Source organism: Coregonus clupeaformis, unplaced genomic scaffold, assembly GCF_020615455.1.
Source record: "Coregonus clupeaformis isolate EN_2021a unplaced genomic scaffold, ASM2061545v1 scaf0051, whole genome shotgun sequence".
NCBI lineage: Eukaryota > Metazoa > Chordata > Actinopteri > Salmoniformes > Salmonidae > Coregonus > Coregonus clupeaformis.
The window spans coordinates 999,368-1,021,659 of NW_025533506.1; the positions used below are offsets into that span (position 1 = coordinate 999,368).

At 45.4% G+C, this 22,292-nt stretch overlaps 2 protein-coding genes across 4 annotated transcripts in view; both read right to left on the reverse strand.

The window, feature by feature from the left end:
- usp3 (ubiquitin specific peptidase 3) overlaps positions 1-3,514 on the reverse strand; it is a 93,996-nt gene extending 90,482 nt beyond the window's left edge. For 2 of the 3 annotated variants that reach the window (XM_045212791.1, XM_045212787.1), the window contains exons 1-3: positions 3,056-3,514; positions 2,012-2,072; positions 1,672-1,815 (exon numbers count right to left, since the gene is read on the reverse strand). In XM_045212791.1, coding sequence (XP_045068726.1) covers positions 1,672-1,815; positions 2,012-2,072; positions 3,056-3,146 — 296 coding nt within the window. In that variant the 5' untranslated portion in view covers positions 3,147-3,514. The remainder of the gene's footprint in view (positions 1-1,671; positions 1,816-2,011; positions 2,073-3,055) is intronic. The other variant, XM_045212789.1, reaches the window with a different exon arrangement.
- Positions 3,515-7,161: 3,647 nt separating this feature from the next.
- si:dkeyp-73b11.8 (BPTI/Kunitz domain-containing protein) lies at positions 7,162-21,801 on the reverse strand. The gene is made up of 6 exons (XM_041849690.2): positions 21,669-21,801; positions 14,974-15,180; positions 12,769-12,945; positions 12,570-12,614; positions 8,668-8,746; positions 7,162-8,254 (listed from the first exon to the last, which is right to left on the reverse strand). Exons 1-6 carry the CDS (start codon positions 21,736-21,738, stop codon positions 8,170-8,172), a joined length of 663 nt encoding a protein of 220 aa, XP_041705624.1. The 5' UTR covers positions 21,739-21,801; the 3' UTR covers positions 7,162-8,169.
- Positions 21,802-22,292: the final 491 nt, after the last annotated feature.

The window sequence follows — 22,292 nt, forward strand, 5'->3', positions numbered from 1 at the left end:
AGACCAGGTGGTCCACTCACCAGAAGGAGCTGTAGCTGGTACAGTCCATGGAGACCAGGTGGTCCACTCACCAGAAGGAGATGTAGCTGGTACAGTCCATGGAGACCAGGTGGTCCACCAGAAGGGGCTGTAGCTGGTACAGTCCATGGAGACCAGGTGGTCCACTCACCAGAAGGAGCTGTAGCTGGTACAGTCCATGGAGACCAGGTGGTCCACTCACCAGAAGGAGCTGTAGCTGGTACAGTCCATGGAGACCAGGTGGTCCACTCACCAGAAGGAGCTGTAGCTGGTACAGTCCATGGAGACCAGGTGGTCCACTCACCAGAAGGGGCTGTAGCTGGTACAGTCCATGGAGACCAGGTGGTCCACTCACCAGAAGGAGCTGTAGCTGGTACAGTCCATGGAGACCAGGTGGTCCACTCACCAGAAGGAGCTGTAGCTGGTACAGTCCATGGAGACCAGGTGGTCCACTCACCAGAAGGAGCTGTAGCTGGTACAGTCCATGGAGACCAGGTGGTCCACTCACCAGAAGGAGCTGTAGCTGGTACAGTCCATGGAGACCAGGTGGTCCACCAGAAGGAGCTGTAGCTGGTACAGTCCATGGAGACCAGGTGGTCCACTCACCAGAAGGAGCTGTAGCTGGTACAGTCCATGGAGACCAGGTGGTCCACTCACCAGAAGGAGCTGTAGCTGGTACAGTCCATGGAGACCAGGTGGTCCACCAGAAGGAGCTGTAGCTGGTACAGTCCATGGAGACCAGGTGGTCCACTCACCAGAAGGAGCTGTAGCTGGTACAGTCCATGGAGACCAGGTGGTCCACTCACCAGAAGGGGCTGTAGCTGGTACAGTCCATGGAGACCAGGTGGTCCACCAGAAGGAGCTGTAGCTGGTACAGTCCATGGAGACCAGGTGGTCCACCAGAAGGAGCTGTAGCTGGTACAGTCCATGGAGACCAGGTGGTCCACTCACCAGAAGGGGCTGTAGCTGGTACAGTCCATGGAGACCAGGTGGTCCACTCACCAGAAGGAGCTGTAGCTGGTACAGTCCATGGAGACCAGGTGGTCCACTCACCAGAAGGAGCTGTAGCTGGTACAGTCCATGGAGACCAGGTGGTCCACTCACCAGAAGGAGCTGTAGCTGGTACAGTCCATGGAGACCAGGTGGTCCACTCACCAGAAGGAGCTGTAGCTGGTACAGTCCATGGAGACCAGGTGGTCCACTCACCAGAAGGAGCTGTAGCTGGTACAGTCCATGGAGACCAGGTGGTCCACTCACCAGAAGGAGCTGTAGCTGGTACAGTCCATGGAGACCAGGTGGTCCACCAGAAGGAGCTGTAGCTGGTACAGTCCATGGAGACCAGGTGGTCCACTCACCAGAAGGAGCTGTAGCTGGTACAGTCCATGGAGACCAGGTGGTCCACCAGAAGGAGCTGTAGCTGGTACAGTCCATGGAGACCAGGTGGTCCACTCACCAGAAGGAGCTGTAGCTGGTACAGTCCATGGAGACCAGGTGGTCCACTCACCAGAAGGAGCTGTAGCTGGTACAGTCCATGGAGACCAGGTGGTCCACCAGAAGGAGCTGTAGCTGGTACAGTCCATGGAGACCAGGTGGTCCACTCACCAGAAGGAGCTGTAGCTGGTACAGTCCATGGAGACCAGGTGGTCCACTCACCAGAAGGAGATGTAGCTGGTACAGTCCATGGAGACCAGGTGCTGATCATTCTTCTCTTCCTCCTCCCAGCTGTTCTGACCGCCACCTCCAGTCACCTGGCTCTGGCTGTCCTCGTAGTGCTTCTTAGCATGACCATTCACATACCTGGAGAGAAACAAAGCTTGACTGCATTAAACACAACACATCACTACTCTCTGCTCGTTTTACATAGGTCAAGGCATTATCACTTCGCAATAGTCACGTGGCCATCCATATGCATCTAAAATCTGGAATGAGTCCTGTTAAACAAGATGACCAACTATCTGCTGCATGTAACTTCAATGATTATGTCAATACTAACCTTCCACAATGCACATTGAGACAGGTGAGACATACCCAGGGACTTTTGTTTGACCTGCAAACTATACAGAGGAAGAGACATTAGATGCTATGTAACTTCAGTTTAGGACATTCTTAGCTCTCAACCCCTACGTCACTGTATGTAGGGTTTACAGAGGTTACAGTCGGCCACATTTGGCTCAGTCTGAATCAGTAGTATACCCACTTATGTTTCAGTGGGCATTGTGTGTACTCACAATGCAAACCAAAGTAGTGTAGTGGAGGTATTCACAGGTTTTCGGAGTATACTAGATAGCTAACTAGCACAGGTGGACACCTATATTTTCTGACATTCTTAGGAAATAAGCGATGTAACATGGAGATATGGCCGTGTGGAAACACTAACAAGGTGTGTGGTCATTTAACATGTTTTTTTTTAATGTATTTCTTGCTGATGTGAAAGATACGTTTTTGTAAACAAGGAACGTGCAGTAACCGATGTTTAGACTGGCGTCGGGGCTCTTAACACTCTCCGGTTCAGAAGATACTATCGTCAGACTGGCGTCGGGGCTCTTAACACTCTCCGGTTCAGAAGATACTATCGTCAGACTGGCGTCGGGGCTCTTAACACTCTCCGGTTCAGAAGATACTATCGTCAGACTGGCGTCGGGGCTCTTAACACTCTCCGGTTCAGAAGATACTATCGTCAGACTGGCGTCGGGGCTCTTAACACTCTCCGGTTCAGAAGATACTATCGTCAGTAGGCGCCAAAACAGTTAGCGTCAATGAATGGAGTAACACATTCCCACGCTATGAAAGTAGATAGCTAGTAGTTGGTTTCATCATAGATGCATCGGCATCTTCATCAATGAAGGTGCAAAATGTGTAAACAAGGTGTGTGGGGGGGCAAGAAACTTCACAAATCAATTAACAGCCACGGAAACAGTAGAAAACCCCAAGTCTGGTCAAGACAAGTAGCTATCAGGTGGCTAGCTGTATGCACGGCTAGTTAGCTAACTAACAGCCACATTAGTTAGCTATCAGAATGAAATGTCGACTAACTCACCGCTGCAACACCAGGAGGATGGCGAACCTTCGTGGAAGCTAGAGGAATCAATGGCAACGCAAACACTGGAGTTCAAATGAGGGCACTCCATCAAACTGGACTGGTAGCTAGCTAACGTCTCCAAGTTTTAGCAGTCTTGTTGCGCTAACTACGTAGCAGCTTTGGCAAAAAGCTAGCTAAGTTCACTGGCTAATTAGCCGTTGTGTCGTGATTCAATTGTTGCTTAGTTAGCTAGCTAACATACCACACCATATTATAGATATGAATGTATCTTAATCAAATTAGGGCGCTACGTTCAAACTGAAACCTATCACTTCTACGTCCAGAAAGTGTAAACGGTTCAAACGCTGACTCCAATTCGGAGGAAATGACGTAGCTAGCGAAAACAAGTTGAGTTGTTGGTTAGCTAGCTAGCTAGCATTGACATGGAGTTGTTGGTTAGCTAGCTAGCTAGCATTGACAGGGAGTTGTTGGTTAGCTAGCTAGCTAGCATTGACAGGGAGTTGTTGGTTAGCTAGCTAGCTAGCATTGACAGGGAGTTGTTGGTTAGCTAGCTAGCTAGCGTTGACAGGGAGTTGTTGGTTAGCTAGCTAGCTAGCATTGACATGGAGTTGTTGGTTAGCTAGCTAGCTAGCATTGACAGGGAGTTGTTGGTTAGCTAGCTAGCTAGCATTGACAGGGAGTTGTTGGTTAGCTAGCTAGCTAGCATTGACAGGGAGTTGTTGGTTAGCTAGCTAGCTAGCATTGACATGGAGTTGTTGGTTAGCTAGCTAGCTAGCATTGACAGGGAGTTGTTGGTTAGCTAGCTAGCTAGCATTGACAGGGAGTTGTTGGTTAGCTAGCTAGCTAGCATTGACAGGGAGTTGTTGGTTAGCTAGCTAGCTAGCGTTGACAGGGAGTTGTTGGTTAGCTAGCTAGCTAGCGTTGACATGAAATGAGTCAAAACACCTCAAAGCTAGCATAAAGGCACAGGGTTCTTCTATCTGATAGAGCAACGTTGTTAGTTTCCCTACAAGCCTTTCGTTCTAATAATTTTTAGTTCCCACGGGGAATAAAATAAAAAAAATTATGCACTCACTAACTGTAAGTCGCTCTGGATAAGAGCGTCTGCTAAATGACTAAAATGGAAAAATGTAAATAATATATCATATTCTTGACCTTCAACAGATGCACAGCCTTTGGCAGGAAAACAACTCAGTTGGGAGAGTAAAAGTGTTCCGTTTCAAGTTGTGTGCACGAAGATGTATGAATGCCACCAGGGGAAATAAATTAACAAGAAGGCAGTACATTCAAAGACAGAGCACTGTAATTTATACCATACACTTTTACAACATTAATTTAATTTTAATAATATTGAAGTACTAACAATGGAATGTTCCTCAATAAAATGTAAGAAGATGGGAACTTTAAACGGGTGACCCAACACTGTGGTCACTAAAGATCCCATGGGGGTGCTTATATTTGTCCTGTTTTCACTGCACATGTATGTCAACGTGTATTCCTATTACGTAATACTGTGTATGAAAGTACCATGTATGTAAAGTGTATGAATAATGTATATGTAACAACTCATGGTTAGGCAGAGATTTGTCCATTCAAGGAAGAGTTTTTCTGACTAAGGCAGAAGGCTTACAGTGGCTTGCGAAAGTATTCACCCACATTGTCATTTTTTCCTATTTTGTTGCCTTACAACCTGGTATTAAAATGGATTTTTGGGGGGTTTGTATCATTTGATTTACACAACATATCTACCACTTTGAAGATGCAAAATATTTTGTATTGTGAAACAAAAAAGAAATAAGACAAAGAAACTGAAAACTTGAGCGTGCATAACCCCCCCCCCCCCTCTACTTTGTAGAGCCACCTTTTGCAGCAATTACAGCTGAAAGTCTCTTGGGGTATGTCTCTCTAAGCTTGGCACATCTAGCCACTGGAATTTTTGCCCATTCTTCAAGCCAAAACTGCTCCAGCTCCTTCAAGTTGGATGGGTTCTGCTGGTGTACCGCAATCTTTAAGTCATACCACAGATTCTCAATTGGATTGAAGTCTGGGCTTTGACTAGGCCATTCCAAGACATTTAAATGTTTCCCCTTAAACCAGTCGAGTGTTGCATTAGCAGTATGCTTAGGGTCATTGTCCTGCTGGAAGGTGAACCTCCGTCCCAGTCTCAAATCTCTGGAAGACTGAAACAGGTTTCCCTCAAGAATTTCCCTGTATTTAGACCCATCCATCATTCCTTCAATTCTGACCAGTTTCCCAGTCCCTGCCAATGAAAAACATCCCCACAGCATGATGTTGCTACCACCATGCTTCACTGTGGGGATGGTGTTCTCGGGGTAATGAGAGGTGTTGGGTTTGCGCCAGACATAGCGTTTTCCTTGATGGCCAAAAAGCTCAATTGTAGTCTCATCTGACCAGAGTACATTCTTCCATATGTTTGGGGAGTCTCCCACATGCCTTTTGGCGAACACCAAATGTGTTTGCTTATTTTTTTCTTTAAGCAATGGCTTTTTTCTGGCCACTCTTCTGTAAAGCCCAGCTCTGTGGAGTGTACGGCTTAAAGTGGTCCTATGGACAGATACTCCAATCTCCACTGTGGAGCTTTGCAGCTCCTTCAGGGTTATATCTTTGGTCTCTTTGTTGCCTCTCTGATTAATGCCCTCCTTGCCTGGTCCGTGAGTTTTGGTGGGCGACCCTCTCTTGGCAGGTTTGTTGTGGTGCCATATTCTTTCCATTTTTTTATAATGGATTTAATGGTGCTCCGTGGGATGTTCAAAGTTTCTGATATTTTTTTATAACCCAACTATGATCTGTACTACTCCACAACTTTGTCCCTTACCTGTTTGGAGAGCTCCTTGGTCTTCATGGTGCCGCTTGCTTGGTGGTGCCCCTTGCTTAGTGGTGTTGCAGACTCTGGGGCCTTTCAGAACAGGTGTATATATACTGAGATCATGTGACACTTAGATTGCACACAGGTGGACTTTATTTAACTAATTATGTGACTTCTGAAGGTAATTGGTTGCACCAGATCTTATTTAGGGGCTTCATAGCAAAGGGGGTGAATACACCAGTTTTCCGTTATTTATTTTTTGGAATTTTTTGAAACAAGTTATTTTTTTCATTTCACTTCACCAATTAATTACTATTTTGTGTATGTCCATTACATGAAATCCAAATAAAAATCCATTTAAATTACAGGTGGTAATGCACCAAAATAGGAAAAACACCAAGGGGGGTGAATTATTAATACTTTTGCAAGGCACTGTATCTGTGACCAACAGATGCATAACTGTATTCCCAGTTATGTGAAATCCATAGATTAGGGCCTAATGAATTTATTTCAATTGACTAATTTCCTCATTTGAACTGTAACTCAGTAAAATCGTTGAAATTGTTGCATGTTGCATTTATATTTTTGTTCAGTAAATATTAGAAATGTTGAAGAGAAATGTAAATTTGGTCAATCTGGGACAGATTATGTGATTATGTTCTGGGTAGATCTTCGGCTCGACTTGGGTTTAGTAGGGACATCCATTTGCAAACTGATGCTCTTTATGTTTTTGATAGTCCAAGATTCTCCACTACGAAAATAATGTGATACATTTTATTATAATTCTTGCTAAATATGACATCTATAAAAAATTATAATTTTAAGAAAACACCATCCTATTCAATATTTTTGATGGTAGATTTAAATGCCACATTGAATACTATGCTCTGTAACAATAAGAAGGTATTGAAATCAATTGATACTCTTAAGCGTTTCACGTATTTTGTTTTTGTGTATCTGTTTGTTTGTGATGTTTTGTGTTACAATTTTTAAGAAGCATGTATAGATTTTTGTAACACATTTGAATTTGTATCTTTCAAAATGTATGGAATTTAACAACAACAACAAAATCACAGCACAGATTGACTTGCTGCTTTTATTTACTTCCTGCTTTTACTTCCTGCTTTTACTCCCTGCTTTGCTCCTATGGGTATACAAAAAATGGCTGCCAGTCCATAATGGCATAATTTACTTGAATGGGGACGACCGTTCTATTCATTCTATTTCTGTGGGTAAAACCTGGTGGAGGATGATATCGTCTCAGTCCCATAATATGTATTTTTTTAAACAGGCGTATTGGTTTATTCTCATATCTACAAACATGTGACATACAGTAGTAGGAACAAAACCAATCACAATGTTGATACAGACCAAACATAAACAGCACATAAAATAAAACGTTCCACATTAAGAACTGTCAGAATATCAGAAGAATCCTGTTGCACACGTAGGAGTTCAATAAAGCACACAATGCCTGTAATGTAGTTAATAAAGAATAGTGCTTATTCTTTGAAATCCGTGGAGATGATGTGAGTAGTTACCAAGTCTACCAGAAATAAACACAGAAGTCATATTGTAAAAGAGGAGAGTGCAGAAAGCCTTGCTGTAAGATGAGTGAGAGTCATTTGAAACGTCACCATAATGAAAACAGCCTGGCCTGCATTAGTGAAGGAGAAGGCAGAATCCACAAAATTGATTTGTGAATAATCTGATAACAAAAAATGATGGATACATTACAGTACATTACATTGTAGGTTCGTTAGATGTATATCTACGTTCTTCTGTTATATCATCCTGAGAGGGGTCATTCAGGTGAAGGCCCCGCCTGGTGTTTCCCCTAGAAATAGAATGACGGCCATGGGGTACACTCAAAATGGAAAGTTGACTTGAATGGGATCATGCATTCTAGTCAGTCTAATTACTATGGTGTTTCCATTCCTTGCTGTGGTCTCTTCTCTATGCCATCTCTATTGGTTGTTCTTGCTGTGGTCTCTTCTCTATGCCATCTCTATTGGTTGTTCTTGCTGTGGTCTCTTCTCTATGCCATCTCTATAGGTTGTCCTTGCTGTGGTCTCTTCTCTATGCCATCTCTATTGGTTGTCCTTGCTGTGGTCTCTTCTCTATGCCATCTCTATTGGTTGTCCTTGCTGTGGTCTCTTCTCTATGCCATCTCTATTGGTTGTCCTTGCTGTGGTCTCTTCTCTATGCCATCTCTATTGGTTGTTCTTGCTGTGGTCTCTTCTCTATGCCATCTCTATTGGTTGTTCTTGCTGTGGTCTCTTCTCTATGCCATCTCTATTGGTTGTTCTTGCAGTGGCGTCTCCGTCTTGCCTTCTTTCACTTTCTTTGGTGCACTTTTGTGATTCTTCCTGAAATTTGATATAAAAGGGCAGTTAGTTACTTGTAGCATAATTAAGCCAAATTACAACAACAACAAATCAATCTGTTATATCCTTTTCTTCTTTTTTAATTAAAGAGAATAATGAACAGTGTACTGTATCACCAGAGAATAATGAACAGTGTACTGTATCACCAGAGAATAATGAACAGCGTACTGTATCACCAGAGAATAATGAACAGTGTACTGTATCACCAGAGAATAATGTACTGCGTACTGTATCACCAGAGAATAATGTACTGCGTACTGTATCACCAGAGAATAATGTACTGCGTACTGTATCACCAGAGAATAATGTACTGCGTACTGTATCACCAGAGAATAATGTACTGCGTACTGTATCACCAGAGAATAATGTACTGCGTACTGTACTGTATCACTTACTTGCTCTGCATCACCAGGAAAACAACGACTCCAATAATGATTGCTCCCGTGATCCCAAACACCACTCCCAGAATCAGGGCTGCAGGAAACAGAATAACATTTGAGTGTTTTGTTAACCATAACATAAGTGAATTAATTAATAATAGACTGTTGATTTGGCCTACAGTCGTGGTCAAAAGTTTGGAGAATGACACAAATACTAATTTTCACAAAGTCTGTTGCCTCAGTTGTGATGATGGCAATTTGCATATATATATATATATAATTAACTTAATCCCAAAAAAACATTTCCACTGCATTTCAGCCCTGCCACAAAAGGACCAGCTGCCATCTTGTCAGTGATTCTCTCGTTAACACAGGTGAGAGTGTTGACGAGGACAAGGCTGGAGATCACTCTGTCATGCTGATTGAGTTAGAATAACAGACTGGAAGCTTTAAAAGGAGGGTGGTGCTTGAAATCATTGTTCTTCCTCTGTTAACCATGGTTACCTGCAAGGAAACACATGCCGTCATCATTGCTTTGCACAAAAAGGGCTTCACAGGCAAGGATATTGCTGCTAGTAAGATTGCACCTAAATCAACCATTTATCGGATCATCAAGAACTTCAAGGAGAGAAGTTCAATTGTTGTGAAGAAGGCTTCAGGGTGCCCAAGAAAGTCCAGCAAGCGCCAGGACCGTCTCCTAAAGTTGATTCAGCTGCGGGATCGGGGCACCACCAGTGCAGAGCTTGCTCGGGAATGGCAGCAGGCAGGTGTGAGTGCATCTCCACGCACAGTGAGGCAAAGACTTTTGGAGGACGGCCTGGTGTCAAGAAGGGCAGCGAGGAAGCCACTTCTCTCCAGGAAAAACATCAGGGACAGACTGATATTCTGCAAAAGGTACAGGGATTGGACTGCTGAGGACTGGGGTAAAGCCATTTTCTCTGATGAATCCCCTTTCCGATTATTTGGGGCATCCGGAAAAGCGCTACCATCAGTCCTGTGTCATGCCAACAGTAAAGCATCCTGAGACCATTCATGTGTGGGGTTGCTTCTCAGCCAAGGGAGTGGTGTAGTGTATTAAGATTATGTCTTTGTTAAATGTTTTTCATGAAGAAATGGAATGTTGGTTATGTTAGTATCAAAAGGCAATGTTTAGTATAATGTCACATATAATAGACAGGAAGTGTGTTGTAAACTGGTGATTGGCCAGAAGAGGGAGCCCATCTTGTTGCATTGTTTATAAATAGGGGTACACGAAGAAGATAGGGCAGAGCAGCCATTGGAATTGGAGGACACTGCTCTCCAGACCTCGCGAGTCTGTCACTCATGCTAAAGCTTGTGATCTGAATAAACCTTATGATCAACGTTCAGTATGAGCAGACTCCTTTTGTTCATCAGCAATAATTGCCACCACTCACTCGATACGACAGTGGGCTCACTCACAATTGAACACAGCCATGAATAAAGAATGGTACCAACACATCCTCCGAGAGCAACTTCTCACAACCATCCAAGAACAGTTTGGTGACGACCAATGCCTTTTCCAGCATGATGGAGCACCTTGCCATAAGGCAAAAGTGATAACTAAGTAGCTCAGGGAACAAAACATCGACATTTTGGGTCCATGGAAACTCCCCAGACCTTAATCCCATTGAGAACTTGTGGTCAATCCTCAAGAGGTGGGTGGACAAACAAAAACCCACAAATTCTGACAAACTCCAAGCATTGATTATGCAAGAATGGGCTGCCATCAGTCAGGATGTGGCCCAGAAGTTAATTGACAGCATGCCAGGGCGGATTGCAGAGGTCTTGAAAAAGAAGGGTCAACACTGCAAATATTGATTCTTTGCATAAACTTAATGTAATTGTCAATAAAAGCCTTTGACACTTATGGAATGCGTGTAATTATACTTCAGTATACCATAGTAACATCTGACAAAAATATCTCATAACACTGAAGCAGCGAACTTGTGAAGACCAATACTTGTGTCATTCTCAAAACTTTTGACCACGACTGTACATTTTTGTTGTTGTTTTTGTTGTTATTGAATAGACCTACACTCTATATACAAAGGTACGTGGACACCCCTTAAAATTAGTGGATTTTACTATTTCAGCCACAACCGTTGCTGACAGGTGTATAAAATCGAGCACACCGCCATGCAATCTCCATAGACAAACATTGGCAGTATAATGGCCTTACTGAAGAACTCAGTGACTTTCAACATGGCACCGTCACAGGATGCCACCTTTCCAACAAGTCAGTTCGTCAAGTTTCTGCCCTGCTAGAGCTGCCCTGGTCAACTGTAAGTGCTGTTATTGTGAAGTGGAAACGTCTAGGAGCAACAACGGCTCAGCCGTGAAGTGGTAGGCCACACAACATCACAGAACGGGACCGCCGAGTGCTGAAGCGCGTAAAAATCGTCTGTCCTCGGTTGCAATACTCACTACTGAGTTCCAAACTGCCTCTGGAAGCAACGTCAGCACATGAGCTGTTCGTCGGGAGATTCATGAAATGGGTTTCCATGGCCGAGCAGCCGCACACAAGCCTAAGATCACCATGCGCAATGCCAAGCGTCGGCTAGAGTGGTTTAAAGCTCACCGCCATTGGACTCTGGAGCAGTGGAAACACGTTCTCTGGAGTGATGAATCACGCTTCACCATCTGGCAGTCCGATGGACGAATCTGGGTTTGGTGGATGCCAGGAGAACGCTACCTGCCCCAATGCATAGTGCCAACTGTAAAGTTTGGTGGAGGAGGAATAATGGTCTGGGGCTGTTTTTCATGGTTCGGGCTAGGCCCCTTAGTTCCAGTGAAGGGAAATCTTAACGCTACAGTATACAATGACATTCTAGACGATTCTGTGTTTCCAACTTTTTGGCAACAGTTTGGGAAGGCCCATTCCTGTTTCAGCATGACAATGCCCCCATGTACAAAGCAAGGTCCATACAGAAATGTTTTGTTGAGATCGGTGTGGAAGAACTTGACTGGCCTGCACAGAGCCCTGACTTTAACTCCAATCGAACATCTTTGGGATGAATTGGAACGCCGACTGCGAGCCAGGCCTAATCACCCAACATCAGTGCCCGTCCTCACTAATGCTCTTGTGGCTGAATGGAAGCAAGTCCCCACAGCAATGTTCCAACATCTAGTGGAAAGCCTTCCCAGAAGAGTGGAGGCTGTTATAGCAGCAAAGGGGGGGGACCAACTCCATATTAATGCCCAGGATTTTGGAATGAGATGTTCGATGAGCAGGTGTCCACATCCTATTGGTCATGTAGTGTATAACTACCCAATCAGATCCCTTGGTGTAGAATACATATGAGACCTATCTATCTACTCACCAATAGGAGTATATAGACCTATCTCTACTCACCAATAGGAGTATATAGACCTATCTCTCTACTCACCAATAGGAGTATATAGACCTATCTCTCTACTCACCAATAGGAGTATATAGACCTATCTCTCTACTCACCAATAGGAGTATATAGACCTATCTATCTACTCACCAATAGGAGTATATAGACCTATCTCTCTACTCACCAATAGGAGTATATAGACCTATCTCTCTACTCACCAATAGGAGTATATAGACCTATCTCTCTGCTCACCAATAGGAGTATATAGACCTATCTCTCTACTCACCAATAGGAGTATATAGACCTATCTCTCTACTCACCAATAGGAGTATATAGACCTATCTATCTCCTCACCAATAGGAGTATATAGACCTATCTCTCTACTCACCAATAGGAGTATATAGACCTATCTCTCTACTCACCAATAGGAGTATATAGACCTATCTCTCTACTCACCAATAGGAGTATATAGACCTATCTCTCTACTCACCAATAGGAGTATATAGACCTATCTCTCTACTCACCAATAGGAGTATATAGACCTATCTCTCTACTCACCAATAGGAGTATCGGGCTCATCCTCCTCCTCCTCAGTACCATCATCTGATGACAAAACATCCGATTATTATCAAGATTATAAGATTATTATATCAGATTATTCGAAATATAGTATCAGTTTTATGCTATGTTATGTGTTATGTCATGTTATGCCATCTTCTGTCATGTTATGTCATGTTATGTCATCATTTTACGTCACCATGAATCCCAGCACAGGTGGCGTTGCAGGCCTGATGGTCGATGAACCGGTTCCCGTTCCCCACACAGCCGGTCCAGTGGAACTTCTTACACTTTGAGTGGATGGGGTCGTAGTAGTAGCGTAGGTAGGTACCGTAGCATTCACCCAGAGCCTTCCTGTAGTGGCAGGCCTTTGACTCTGGACAGGGGGAAGGAGAGGGGTTGGGGTTAGGGGTTAGGGGTTAGGGGTTAGGGAGAGAGACTAACCATTAATCACACACTAAGAAGACTTCAGTGGATATTTTCAAATGATGTGATTTCCGTGTAGGTTCAATTCGGAGGTTTCACACAGATCAGTAGTTATATTTGTTCAACCGATTTAAAAAAAGTTGTCCCTGACGTGACATTGTTCTGGGTGTTGTTACTATGTTGTGCCACATGGTGGCACATTGCAATTAAGGAAAACGTTCTGCTGCACATTAGTACACGGTTGCGTTAGTGCTTCTACTGTAAACCAGGGATCGTCAACCAGATTCAGTCGTGGGCCGATTTACCTTGAGCGGATGGTCGGGGGGGCCGGAACATAGTTATAAATCATTTGTACACTACAAATTGACCTCAAGAATCCCAAACAGATATAGTATTGGACTATAACATAATCATTTCAGACCTTGACGATGTTGGGATACGATCACATGTGGCTCTCTATTTATGAGTGGGAATACCTGGGAACAGAATTCCTAAATAAAATGTATTGGTGATTTGACAGTCTTCTATGTCTAACAACGATTTCTAAAAATATATATAATTACATTTGCTCAGAAAACTTAGGAGGGGGAAATAAAATCACCCGCAGGCCAAATTTAGCCCTGAGATCAGTAGTAGGCTTTGAATGAGTTACTCTTCTCATTTCAGACATTATGGATGATCTCTGCCTCACATTTAGGTGGTAAACCTCAACACACCCAACATTAGACGACAGTAAACATCTCTCTCTCTCTCTCTATCTCTCTCTCTCTCTCTCTCTCTCTCTCTCTCTCTCTCTCTCTCTCTCTCTCTCTCTCTCTCTCTCTCTCTCTCTCTCTCTCTCTCTCTCTCTCTGCCTCTCTCTCTCTCTCTCTCTCTCTCTCTCTCTCTCTCTCTCTCTCTCTCTCTCTCTCTCTCTCTCTCTCTCTCTCTCTCTCTCTCTCTCTCTCTCTCTCTCTCTCTCTCTCTCTCTCTCTCTCTCTCTCTCTCTCTCTCTCTCTCTCTCTCTCTCACTCTCTCTCTCCTAAACACACCCACACCCACCACCCTACATAGGTGTCATAGCAGGGGCAATAGAAACTACTTCCTCTGTAGATATGGTACTCCAAAGTCCTTGTTTATGGCCATAGCACAGTAAAGCCCTTGTTTATGGCCATAGCACAATAGAGGGTGTTTTCTGTGCTGTAATAACCGGAATACATAATGAACAGAACACTGTGTCCACCTGCTATGTCTGTATCTACCAATAGGATTTAATGAACAGAACACTGTGTCCGCCTGCTATGTCTGTATCTACCAATAGGATTTAATGAACAGAACACTGTGTCCACCTGCTATGTCTGTATCTACCAATAGGATTTAATGAACAGAACACTGTGTCCGCCTGCTATGTCTGTATCTACCAATAGGATTTAATGAACAGAACACTGTGTCCACTTATAATAATATAATAATACATCATTTAGCAGACACTCTTATCCAGAGCAATTAGGGTTAAGTGCCTTGCTCAAGGGCACATCGACAGATTTTTCACATAGTCGGCTCGGAGATTAGAACCAGCAACCTTTCGGTTAATGGCACAACGCTCTTAACCACTAAAGCTACCTGCCGCCACTTATCCTCTTCCTATGATGAATGTGTCCAGTGAATGCACAGAAGCCTTGACAGATATTTATGTGATTTATTAGGATCCCCATTAGCCGACGCCAATGGGGACAGCTAGTCTTACTGGAGTCTGACACGTAATGAAAAATACATTACAGACAAAATACTTTACAATTTACACACATTTAAAAACATGAACATGTAATGTGTTTGTGTGCATCTATCAGTGACACACACATGTCAGTACACACACACAACAAGTAGGTCACACGGGGGGAGAGGAGTTGTGCCGTGAGGTTGTTGCTTTTGAGAGGACAGGGTCTGGACTGGTTATAGTATCCTACCTGTATTAATGATTAAATGTGTGTTATCTCACCATCCACTGGATAGATCTCCTCTGCCCTGGCGGAACAGTTCCTCATGCAGATTCTCTCCAGGGTGAAGCGGTTGGCGTTGCCCCCCTCCCCCAGGTACTTGAAGGGGTAGCACAGGTCTTTAGAGGCATCATAATACAGCATGATCTGGAAGTCTTCTGCTCCTGACACTGGGGCTGTACCCACGTCCTGTGGTAGGAAACAGTACTCTGTGGAGAGGAGAGGGGGGTTAGAAGACAGGGGGGTTAGAAGACAAGAACAGTACACTGTGGAGTGGGGGGGGTTTACAACGTTGAGTTGCCCTGGTTGTGTCAATATACAGTAACGTTGAGTTGCCCTGGTCATATCAGTATACAGTCACTTTAAAGAGAAACCACTCCCTAAAATCCAACTTGATCATTTAGAAAACAGCCTATAATTTAGAAAACAGCCTATGTGACATCGATATGAGTCAGACTGATGATTACTTGGCAGCACATTTGTAATCATCAATTTGGAGTGCAGCTGCATGTGACCTGATTGTAATGCCTGTGTTAAACTTGGGTTGACTTTGGATATCCCTATGGGGCTAGTTAGGGACCATCGGTAAATTACACTATGTACATGGGACAATATGTAAAAATTCCAATAGCTCCAAATTACAATTACTTAACAACCTCAAACCAATTATAAATTGTAGTAATTCATATACAAATATTGAAAGGATTTAATTAGAAAACAAAAAGGTGCGCAACATGAAAATATTGTCTCATTTACGTTGTTGTCACGATCGTCGTAATGAGTGGACCAAGGCGCAGCGTGAAATGCGTACATCTTTTATTGAGTACTATTAACAATAACAAAACAACAAAACGAAACGTGAAGTCCTCGGTCATAAACACAAACCTACACGGAACAAGATCCCACAAAAGACAAGTGCACAACAGGCTGCCTAAGTATGGTTCCCAATCAGAGACAACGAGCCACAGCTGTCTCTAATTGGGAACCACCCCGGCCAACATAGAAACACATAAACTAGAACAAGAACATAGAAAACGAAACATAGAACCTAACACCCAGAAACTAACACATAGACACTAACACCCTGGCTCAACATATAAAAGTCCCCAGAGCCAGGGCGTGACAGTTGTGTAATTTATTGATGGTCCCTAACTAGCCCCAGAGATAAGCTATCCAAAGTCAAAGTTTGGTCGCCTACCAGCCGGCTGAAGCTAATTGCCGAAATAATTTGGTTAAATCTTCCCACTTGCGAACACACACACGAGACACCCACATCAAACCACACCCCGAAACCAACTCAATTTTGAATTCAGTCTGGCCGCTAGCATTTCTCAATGAACCAAATCTAAAACTAGGCCAAATCAGGAAGTGCTAGGCCAAATCAGGAAGTGCTGTCACCCTAATGACATGCTGTACCTCTACCGTGCTACCTTTCGTATGAGCCAAGGAGGAGGACAGATGAGAACAGCAGGCCAGTGGAGCACAGAACAGCAGGCCAGTGGAGCGCAGAACAGCAGGCCAGTGGAGCACAGAACAGCAGGCCAGTGGAGCGCAGAACAGCAGGCCAGTGGAGCACAGAACAGCAGGCCAGTGGAGCGCAGAACAGCAGGCCAGTGGAGCACAGAACAGCAGGCCAGTGGAGCACAGAACAGCAGGCCAGTGGAGCGCAGAACAGCAGGCCAGTGGAGCGCAGAACAGCAGGCCAGTGGAGCACAGAACGGCAGGCCAGTGGAGCACAGAACAGCAGGCCAGTGGAGCACAGAACAGCAGGCCAGTGGAGCACAGAACAGCAGGCCAGTGGAGCACAGAACAGCAGGCCAGTGGAGCACAGAACGGCAGGCCAGTGGAGCACAGAACAGCAGCCAGTGGAGCACAGAACAGCAGGCCAGTGGAGCGCAGAACAGCAGGCCAGTGGAGCACAGAACAGCAGGCCAGTGGAGCACAGAACAGCAGGCCAGTGGAGCACAGAACAGCAGGCCAGTGGAGCACAGAACAGCAGCAGCCAGTGGAGCACAGAACAGCAGGCCAGTGGAGCACAGAACAGCAGGCCAGTGGAGCACAGAACAGCAGGCCAGTGGAGCACAGAACAGCAGGCCAGTGGAGCACAGAACAGCAGCCAGTGGAGCACAGAACAGCAGCAGCCAGGGGTGACTGGTAGGGAAGAGGACTATATAGGTGACCCAGACACAGGCCCGAAACAAGTTAAGCTACCCCAGTATCCCTTTGATCGTTTTGGATCGCAAAACTAAAGAGATACGCAAGACAAAAGACAGCAACAGAATAATATATGGTGGAGAGAGACACCAGACAAGACACAGAGACAGTAACAGAAGAATAGGTGACCTAGACCTCCAGAGAGAGATGAAATGAAATAATATGCCATTTAGCAGACGCTTTTATCCAAAGCGACTTACAGTCATGCGTGCATACATTTTTTGTGTATGGGTGGTCCCGGGGATCGAACCCACTACCTTGGCGTTCCAAGCGCCGTGCTCTACCAGCTGAGCTACAGAGGACCACAAGATGGCGTCCAACCTTCCCCTCCTCATCCACTAGCCTCAGTCTAACTGGCGTCCAACCTTCCCCTCCTCATCCACTAGCCTCAGTCTAACTGGCGTCCAACCTTCCCCCTCCTCATCCACTAGCCACAGTCTAACTGGCGTCCAACCTTCCCCCTCCTCATCCACTAGCCTCAGTCTAACTGGCGTCCAACCTTCCCCCTCCTCATCCACTAGCCACAGTCTAACTGGCGTCCAACCTTCCCCTCCTCATCCACTAGCCTCAGTCTAACTGGCGTCCAACCTTCCCCTCCTCATCCACTAGCCACAGTCTAACTGGCGTCCAACCTTCCCCTCCTCATCCACTAGCCTCAGTCTAACTGGCGTCCAACCTTCCCCTCCTCATCCACTAGCCACAGTCTAACTGGCGTCCAACCTTCCCCTCCTCATCCACTAGCCACAGTCTAACTGGCGTCCAACCTTCCCCTCCTCATCCACTAGCCTCAGTCTAACTGGCGTCCAACCTTCCCCTCCTCATCCACTAGCCACAGTCTAACTGGCGTCCAACCTTCCCCTCCTCATCCACTAGCCACAGTCTAACTGGCGTCCAACCTTCCCCTCCTCATCCACTAGCCACAGTCTAACTAACTTCCCTGCATCGACTACTAACAGCAGAATAACTGGTTATAAAGTGGTGGAATTGTCCTTTAATAACACACAGTATACTGAGTAAAGGACAATTCCACCACTTTATAACCAGTTATTCTGCTGTTAGTATTCACTGAGTACACCCCCCCCCCCCCCACCCCCACACCCCCACGGGTAACTGTTTAGTGTGAAAAACCCAGCAGCATTGCAGTTCTTGACACAAATACTACCATACCCTGTTCAAAGGCCTTGAACAACACAAAACATATTGGAGTAAGCTGACTATAAATATCATTCTATAGGTTTTTGAGTATCTATTTGAAATATTTCCAGATGTTATTAGACCAAGACAACCATAACAACATACAGCAGGGAGTTCGAATACGATCAGAAAACTGCAGACAGGTTATATAGACAGCTGAAAATGACTGGCCATCACTTATTGCATTAGTCATCTCAGGGATCCTACTTGGAAACGTCACAGAGAAGCATTTTCCGTTTTTTTATTCATTACTAATCACTAATCAGTCAATAGACATTAAATCATAAAATGTAAATACAACTGTGTGACATCACTAAATACTTCATAATAACAACCCAAATGTTAAAAGTGGCAGAGTTGTCCTTTAAGGTCTGTAGAAATTAGCCGTGCTCCCAGTCTGGGCTAGATTGAGGTTGTTGAGAACCTTCATGGAAGAAACCCCTATTGCTCAATATGTCGCTTTTATTCAAATGGTTATTCTCATAGTATCTGTTTAACAGTGATTTCCTGTACTGATGTATCCGCTGCATGCCTTCCATACAGAATCTGCAGTGTTTGGATCCGCCAGGCACCACACTAGAAGCCTTTATGGGGTCATAAAACGTCTAAAATACAAGAAGTAGCATTCTCTGTAAACGCCGACTCCTTAACTGCAGGACAACGACTTCCAAAACAAACCACCTCCTTTCCTCACAGCCACCACCTTTCATGGCAGACTCTCAGCTTTACCCCGTGGCGCTAGGACGCAGACCCCATTAACCCTAGAGACTCTCAGCTTTACCCCGTGGCGCTAGGACGCAGACCCCATTAACCCTAGAGACTCTCAGCTTTACCCCGTGGCGCTAGGACGCAGACCCCATTAACCCTAGAGACTCTCAGCTTTACCCCGTGGCGCTAGGGACGCAGACCCCATTAACCCTAGAGACTCTCAGCTTTACCCCGTGGCGCTAGGGACGCAGACCCCATTAACCCTAGAGACTCTCAGCTTTACCCCCGTGGCGCTAGGACGCAGACCCCATTAACCCTAGAGACTCTCAGCTTTACCCCGTGGCGCTAGGGACGCAGACCCCATTAACCCTAGAGACTCTCAGCTTTACCCCGTGGCGCTAGGACGCAGACCCCATTAACCCTAGAGACTCTCAGCTTTACCCCGTGGCGCTAGGACGCAGACCCCATTAACCCTAGAGACTCTCAGCTTTACCCCGTGGCGCTAGGGACGCAGACCCCATTAACCCTAGAGACTCTCAGCTTTACCCCGTGGCGCTAGGGACGCAGACCCCATTAACCCTAGAGACTCTCAGCTTTACCCCGTGGCGCTAGGGACGCAGACCCCATTAACCCTAGAGACTCTCAGCTTTACCCCGTGGCGCTAGGACGCAGACCCCATTAACCCTAGAGACTCTCAGCTTTACCCCGTGGCGCTAGGGACGCAGACCCCATTAACCCTAGAGACTCTCAGCTTTACCCCGTGGCGCTAGGACGCAGACCCCATTAACCCTAGAGACTCTCAGCTTTACCCCGTGGCGCTAGGGACGCAGACCCCATTAACCCTAGAGACTCTCAGCTTTACCCCGTGGCGCTAGGACGCAGACCCCATTAACCCTAGAGACTCTCAGCTTTACCCCGTGGCGCTAGGACGCAGACCCCATTAACCCTAGAGACTCTCAGCTTTACCCCGTGGCGCTAGGACGCAGACCCCATTAACCCTAGAGACTCTCAGCTTTACCCCGTGGCGCTAGGGACGCAGACCCCATTAACCCTAGAGACTCTCAGCTTTACCCCGTGGCGCTAGGACGCAGACCCCATTAACCCTAGAGACTCTCAGCTTTACCCCGTGGCGCTAGGACGCAGACCCCATTAACCCTAGAGACTCTCAGCTTTACCCGTGGCGCTAGGACGCAGACCCCATTAACCCTAGAGACTCTCAGCTTTACCCCGTGGCGCTAGGGACGCAGACCCCATTAACCCTAGAGACTCTCAGCTTTACCCCGTGGCGCTAGGACGCAGACCCCATTAACCCTAGAGACTCTCAGCTTTACCCCGTGGCGCTAGGACGCAGACCCCATTAACCCTAGAGACTCTCAGCTTTACCCCGTGGCGCTAGGACGCAGACCCCATTAACCCTAGAGACTCTCAGCTTTACCCCGTGGCGCTAGGACGCAGACCCCATTAACCCTAGAGACTCTCAGCTTTACCCCGTGGCGCTAGGGACGCAGACCCCATTAACCCTAGAGACTCTCAGCTTTACCCCGTGGCGCTAGGACGCAGACCCCATTAACCCTAGAGACTCTCAGCTTTACCCCGTGGCGCTAGGACGCAGACCCCATTAACCCTAGAGACTCTCAGCTTTACCCCGTGGCGCTAGGACGCAGACCCCATTAACCCTAGGCCCAGGGCGGCGCTGCAGTGTTCGCGCTCCCCGTGCTACTGCTGCTACTGCAAAAGGTTCCCATTCTCCTAAAAAACGAATCATGACTAATGTTGTATAGCTTTTCTTATACACACCACAATACCTTGTGGCTTTACTGCATGTCTAAGACAAGCTGGTCTGTCTGTATTATTAGGTCTTGATCTAAAGTGAAACCTTCAACTGTCAGTGAATCCGCCACGTTGTCAAGAGTGAGACTGTCAGGGATCATAAACTATTTGAATGAGAACCTTTGTACTCCCAGTTCCATCCAATGTTTAAACTAAACGCATAGAATGTGTCTTAGAATGTGTAACATATTGAAAATAGCACATGAGTAACTAAATTCATTGATTCAATTCATAAATATTGTGGACATATTTTAATATTTTTTATATTGAATAAAATGTGTGTTTGATTTCTTTGCCCTCCCGCCCAAACTCAGCTGAGGTTGAAGTGAAGCACAGACTCCCTTATTTCAAATGGAAGAGGAGGAAACAAATGTTTGATGCTACAACGAAGCTGTAAAATAACCGTTTTAAGACCACTCTATAAGCAGAGAACGGTAGACAGATTTATTACAGTCTTCAAATCAAACTGTATTTCAGACAGAACATTGACTGAGGTATTCACAACCTGGTACTGACAGAACATTGACTGAGGTATTCACAACCTGGTACTGACAGAACAGTGACTGAGGTATTCTCAACCTGGTACTGACAGAACAGTGACTGAGGTATTCTCAACCTGGTACTGACAGAACAGTGACTGAGGTATTCACAACCTGGTACTGACAGAACAGTGACTGAGGTATTCACAACCTGGTACTGACAGAACAGTGACTGAGGTATTCACACAGACATACTAAATGATTGAACCTACCTGGTATTTCACTGTGAACCATGAAGAATGTAGCAAAAACAAAAAAACCAAATATGACCAGTTGTTTCATGATGCTGTCTGTGTGTGTTCGCTGTAGTCTCCAGGAGAGTGAATGAGGGCTGTAGTCTCCAGAAGAGTGAATGATGGTTGTAAACTACAATGGGAGTGGAGGTTTACATATCATCACCACCGACCTTCGTACTCATCACTGATACCAGGGCTGTGTCCCAACAGGGGGGCAGGTACAATAAGGATATGTACAGTGGGGGGGAAAAAAGTATTTAGTCAGCCACCAATTGTGCAAGTTCTCCCACTTAAGAAGATGAGAGAGGCCTGTAATTTTCATCACAGGTACACGTCAACTATGACAGACAAAATGAGGAAAAAAATTCCAGAAAATCACATTGTAGGATTTTTAATGAATTTATTTGCAAATTATGGTGGAAAATAAGTATTTGGTCAATAACAAAAGTTTCTCAATACTTTGTTATATACCCTTTGTTGGCAATGACACAGGTCAAACGTTTTCTGTAAGTCTTCACAAGGTTTTCACACACTGTTGCTGGTATTTTGGCTCATCTTTTTAAGTGGGAGAACTTGCACAATTGGTGGCTGACTAAATAC